The 6,386-nt window shown below is 52.8% G+C and overlaps 1 protein-coding gene across 1 annotated transcript in view; it reads right to left on the reverse strand.

Annotated features, from left to right (window-relative positions):
• CMIP (c-Maf inducing protein) overlaps positions 1-6,386 on the reverse strand; it is a 256,524-nt gene that overhangs the window by 31,022 nt on the left and 219,116 nt on the right. The window contains exon 10 of the mRNA XM_008574003.1: positions 528-881. Within this exon, the coding sequence (XP_008572225.1) occupies positions 528-881 (354 nt within the window). The remainder of the gene's footprint in view (positions 1-527; positions 882-6,386) is intronic.

Below are 6,386 nucleotides of genomic sequence, written 5' to 3' on the forward strand. Positions count from 1 at the left end.
CCTCCCTCAGATGCAGAGTCCTTGGTGCCCCTGGCTTTGGATAGGTTTCCGAGCATCAGTTAGACATGAAAACACGGGCATACCCCCAATCCATTCCAAAAAGTCCAGTAACCACCACTGATTGCGTCTGGTCAAGGATTAACCCCCCTCGCAGCACGCACACATTCCAGAGCCACACAACTGAGACTCGGGGGGGGCAGTGATAGGCCCGAAGCATCTGGCTCAGAAGGGGCACCGCCCAGAGCAGACCTGGGCCTCATCTCCCGCCTCCTTCTCGAGACCTTCTTCCCCCAGCCCAGTCTGCACAAAGCAGAGGGTGGGACAGACCTTGGCATGGTATAGTAATTCCGTTTTCCAAAAAATACTCCCCTTACAGAAGATACCTACATGCACACACAACCACACACAACACAATGTGCACACGCAACCACACAGACACCCAGGCCCAGGGGCACAGAGATGTACAGCCACGCCCACCCCCCAAACACACTCCCCGTGGGCGGTAGGCATGCAGAGGGGACACTCACAGCAGCTTGAGGATCTCCACGTAGCAGCCGAGAGTGCGGTCGGCCTGGGGGCCCAGCTCGATGCTCATGGTGCTGCAGGCGGGGCTGACCATGAGGCAGTCGATGAGGTTGGGCTCGCTGTCGTTGCCCGCGCTGGCCGTCAGCGCCGGCTTGGCAGTGCTGGTGCGTTCCACCTCCACATGGATCTCACTAGAGGCCACGACTACCGACTTGAGCCGCGCCTCGGACAGCGTGGCTTCCTGAGACACTAGGTCCGGGCTGGGGTGCAGAAGGCGCAGAGGTAAGGTGGGCTTCCGGTCGCATGGCTGCTGGCAGCCGTTCCGGATCTCCTTCAGGCTTGGGGAGTTGTCGCGGCTAGGGGAAGAGGAGGGAGAGGGGTGTGAGTACAGGCACCTGGCACACACCCTAGCTCTCTTGGGCTGGCCCATGGCAGTCAGAGAAGTCATCAAACCTGCAAGCTACAAATTTAAAGAGCATTCACAACATACCAGGCCTACTATGCTAACTGCCTCCCGGAATCCCCATGACCGGGCTAGGAGAAGATCATCATCCCTGTTCTACAAATGAGGAAACTGAGGCTCAGCCTGGGTAAGCAGCCTGCGTAAGTCTTGCAGACAGGAAGAGGTGGAGATGGCATCCAAACCCAGGCTGCCTATCTCTATAGCCCATGCAGCAGTCCCGGCACATAGTAGGTGCTTAATAAACATCTGGTGAACAAACAAGTGCATGTTAATCTCCCCGCAACAGCCATAGGGCTCTTGGCGCTCACCTCCACCAAGATGCCTTCCCTGGCCACCTTCCTGACACACCTATGAGACCTACTACGCGATTTCACTTCTAGCTGCTTCCTGTGGTCTAAGTGCGCCCCTCCCACCCTGATGCCACAATGTCCTCCAGGGCCCGCCCACCAGCCAAGAGAGAAAGTCAGCATCTGCCCTCCACCTGAGAACCCACAGCAATGGGATCCCAAACCCCAGAATTCTGGTCTGGGACCTGGAGTCTGCAGGGCTGACCTGTCTACAGCCTTGGGCAGCACCCCCCATCCCTTTTTGGCAACCCCCCAGTCACAGCTTCTCCTACTGCCTGGAGGAACTATGCTTGTGCAGGTGTTAACTGAGAAAAGAGCTTGGTGGCATCATGAATGTGACATTTGTTTAGGACATACTTGGCCAAACACAATGAAATAGGCCTCTTTATGGCAGGACTTGTCTGAGCCTCGACCCGGTTGAGGTCCCTCCTCTTTTCACTGAGTGCTGCCAAGTATACCTGGTTCCCGGCAGCCGCATCCTGAGGGACAGTGCTACCCGCAATGGGCTTCCTTTCTGTGGTCCTCCTATCACAGTGCTAAGTACTATCACACAGATGCTCACAGACATCGCTGAATAGTGAGTCTTACCACCTCCGTTCTACAGGTAAAGAAAGACGTTTCCAGAGGTTAAGTGACCTACCCTTGATTATAAGGCTTATGCGTTGAGGGAGATGGGATTTGAAACCAGCTCTCCGACTGCAAAGCCCATGGTCACCCCCACTAGGGCAGCTTCCAAGATCCCCTAAGAGCCTGTGCAGGTACCCTCCTCCATGAAGTCGCCCTTGATCTTTCTCTTCTGCTGCTCGCACCCTTCTTGCCCCTGAACTCCTTCTAAACCAGAGCCTTCCATTCCTGCCTGGACACCAGGACCTCCTGGGGGCACTTCTAAACATCTTGAAGCCCAAGTAGATTGGAATCTCTGGAGTGGGGTCTGGACATGAGTCATTTTCAAGGCTCCCCATGTGTGTGGTCAAGGCTGAGATCCACTGCTCTAAATGATCCAAGCATAGTGGCATGATTAAAAATAGCTGCTCCTCCAGCCCCCCTCCCCTAAATGTGCCACATGTGTGTGTGCCCTGTGCCTCCAGAGAGACATGGATGCACTTGGAGTGAGCACCGGGCCATGCTGCTGGCGTTCTGTGTAGCAGCTCCAAGGGCCTTGTGCAGAGCTGGGACCCAATGTGCAGGGAGGGTCTAAATTTACCTAGCACATGCCTACGAACAAGGCCTGAGCTGAGCCCGCCAAGGGTGTTTAATAAATACACTTTAAACTTGCTGAGGGAAAAAAACAATCCATTAACTAAAGTCCGAGAATTCGATGGTTGATGGAAAATTGTGTGTGGTCCGTGGGGGGAGGGGCGGCCTAAACATCTCCCTCGGTTCAGATCTAATTTGCTCCCCAAATGTTCCACACTCCATTTCCCGTGTTTGCCTTTGCTGGGATTTAGGAGTGGATTTTCAAGGCTGTCTGGCTCAGACCGGTGATTTTCCAGAGAGCCATGCTAACCTGGGTCAAGTTGTCTGTTCCTTTGCATGTGAGTACATCGTGTGCACACCGAGAGCACCGTGGACGGCCTGGAGGACATCATGGGTTTTATCTTGAAGAGACTGACCAATGAGGCGTGATGGACCCGAGCCTGGAAATGTCTTGGCAGCGCCGTGCTTCTCAGGGTGATATCCTGAGGAACTAACGGCATGAGCTGGAACCCAGACTCCTGTGGGCTCCAAGGGGGCTTGACTGGGCTGAGCCTGGAGTCAGCCAGCCTGGCAGGAGGCAGCAGGACCCGCCCCGCCCTCGCCATGCCCCACCACGCACCTTGCTAAAGTGGCCATCTGACAGTCCCTACAGTCATGCTTTCCCCTCTAGCCTGTCCTTCATGTGGCAGCGGCAGCAGCCAGAGGGGAATCTGGCACTGGAATCTCATCACATCCCTCTGTACTTAAAACCCACTGTCGACTCTCCCATGCTCTCAGAATCAAAATCCCACCACTGAAACATAGACACAGCCCCACTATTCAAAGTGTCGTCCTCAGCCTGTGGCACCTGACTGGGAGCTTGTTAGAGGTACAAAGGCTCAGGCCAGCCCCAGACCCACTGAATCTAAATGCGCATCCTAACATGACCCAGGAGAGTCCTGGGCACAGGGAGGTTTGCAAAGCTGGGTAGTGCCAGCCTCTCCAATTCCATCTTTGCTTCTCTATGCTCCACTCACACTTGACTTCCTCCAGCTCCTCCCCGGCAGGGGCCTCCACCTTCGCCGTGGAGCAGAAGCACCTGTGGAGTTTGTTAAGAGTGCAGATGCCTGGGGCCCAACCTGGAAATGCTGTGTCCAGGACCCTGCCTTTGAAAGAAGCAGTCCAGGTGACTGACGCAGGTGTTCGAGGCCCATAGACAGAAAAATGTTGTGACCGAGGGGAACTTCACCTGTCTCTACCAGGCCTTTGCAGGTGCTATTCTCTGTCTCCGTCACCCTCTTCCTGCCAAGATCTTGCCTCGGCAACAGCCAGGAGGCCTCAACTTATCACCTCCCTGAAGAATGCTTCCTTCCCCTCCCCCCAGAGCAGGGCTCTTACCTGGCCATGCATCAGACTTGCATGGGGAGTTAAAACAAATGAGCAAAAGATGAGGCCAGGCCATTCCAATTAAATCAGAACGGTAGCAGGTGGGGACTGAACATCCTTTTCTTTTTCTTCTTTTTTACTCAAATATAGCCAGTGCTACACTGGTGAATGTCTAACAACCAACTCTCCAGAAAAAAGAAGCCCTAGTTTGTAGTGTTTGCCAATTTCCTTGTTATAAATACTCCCACTTCAAAGTGACCAACTTCGAGCTACCAATGTGATGTCACTGGCTGTAGAACTGGAAAGAGATGTTCTTCCAAATGGCACAGGTAAGCCAGCTCCAGCACACCTGGGTATAACAAATACAGTACAGCAAATCCCATGACTCTTAGGTGTAGAGCTAGGTGAGGTTTTACACATAACCCAGATCAGGACTCCTGAACTTGGCTCTACCGACATTTTGGGCCAGATAATTCTTTATTCTGGGGGCTGTCCTGTGCATGGGAAGGCACATCCCTGACTACCTCCCACTCGATGCCAGTAGCACCCCTCCTCCCACCCAAATTGTGGCAACCAAAAATGTCTTCAGACATTGCCAAATATCCCCTGGGAGAAAAAATTGCCTCCGGTTGAGAACCACTGACCTAGATCAAGACGTGAAACATTTCTGGGAACCCAGAAGCGATTCTCTATCCCTCCCAACACCCCCACCCCACAGGTGGCCAGTGTTCTGGCCTCTGTCACCATGGACTAGTTTTGCCTAGTCTTGAGCTTCATGTAAACAGAACCACACAGTCCGTTACTTCTGGGTTGGCTTCTTTCACTCTGTGTTACATTTGCTATACAGTATTTTTTGTGTATTTTATTCATCCATCCTACTGCTGTAGGACATTTGAGGTAAGTTTTTTGTTTGTGGCTATTACAAATAATGGTGCTATAGACATTCTTGTACATGTCCTTTGGTGAATATACCAAAAGATACGTAGGAGCGGAATTGCTGGGTTATAAGGCCTACAACCCATTTTGAGTTTTAAAGATCTTCCCAGGAGATTCTAATATGCAGCCAGGGTTGAGACTGCTCCAGACCACATGATTATGCCTCTGGCTCTTTCTACCATATCCCCGATCAAACTGCACCGGAAGAAACTGCCTTGCTGCCCTCCACCCACTGCTAAGCCATATGCACAGTGAGGGCAGGGGCTGCTCCGGCCACTTCACTTTTATATCTTCAGCACCTGGCACATAATGGGTCCTCAATAAACGAGTGCTGAGTGAATGAGAGCAGGCACAAAGGCTAGCGTGCTATTCCCCTATCTGTGCCACAGTGTGCGTGCTTCTCCTGGGGTGGGAACTGGGAGAGAGATGTCCACTCTCCTTGTCCTTCTGCTTCCTGCTCCTGAGTTAGGGAAACCCCGCTCCAGGGCAACCGTGGGCTTTGGACATGCACAGGGAGAACCCTGGGGTGTGTGTTTCCTGCTTCTGTCCCCTGCCCCCACCCTAGTCCCAGCTCAGGTGTCCACAGAATGGGCCTAGGCAGGCTGAGATGAATCAGAGGCTTCCGGAGGAAAAGCAGCCTCGGGGTGTGTGTGTGTCTCTGCGTGTGACACTCCTGATGCTCTTCCTGCTTCTTGAGGTGGCCTGAGATTGAAATGCATGCAGGTTGGCTCTAGAGCTGGCGTGTTTGAGGCCAATGACCATCAATGCACATAGGGAAGCTGCCAGTGCTTGTACAGGCCACGCACCACCTTCTGACATTCTTTTTTCTCGTTTTCTGCTTTAACATGCTGTAGGCCCTAGAACAGGCACTTAGGAATGACCGGCATGACACCTTCATATTCTGGCCCCTGAGGTCCAATCCCCTCTTTCTGAACAGGGAAATGATACAAGATTGCATATGGTCCCTTTTGAATATCAGGACCTAGGGCTGAGGGCATCAAAAATAGTAACCCTCTCTTCTCATGCCTGCCACAAGAAAATACCCACTTATTTACAAAAGTCCCTTTCCTATCCCCTCCCCAAGATCTCAGTGTGTGGTGTTTCAGGTTTTCAGTGACTCAGAATGTCTCACTACCTTTTCTTTGAGAAAAGACTGAAATACACTCCTGCTGTACCCCCATTCTGGCAGTGCCTGCACACATTTTAGTCCCCTTGGAGTTGTGCAGTGGACCACCTGAACAACTGGGAGGTGGGAGCAGACACCACCATGTCCTGCATGTCACATACCCTCCAGTGAGGTCACTGCAGAAAGCAGTGTGCAAAGTAATGGCACTCACATCACTCTGTATCCAGGAGGGGTCCTCAACCAGTGAGCAATGGGAGCTGGCAAGCGACAACCCAGTGTCACCACCTTCAGGGGAACAATTCTGAGTATGTTCCACATAGTCTCCTGCGGAATAGCGTCACCTGCTTGTCACATTTCACTGGCTGTCCTCCCTTCCCTGTCTCCTCAATGATTTCTGGGACCACCTCCCCAGTAAGCTGTTCCCACC

Source organism: Galeopterus variegatus, unplaced genomic scaffold, assembly GCF_000696425.1.
Source record: "Galeopterus variegatus unplaced genomic scaffold, G_variegatus-3.0.2 Scaffold982, whole genome shotgun sequence".
In the NCBI taxonomy this organism is placed as follows: Eukaryota; Metazoa; Chordata; class Mammalia; order Dermoptera; family Cynocephalidae; genus Galeopterus; species Galeopterus variegatus.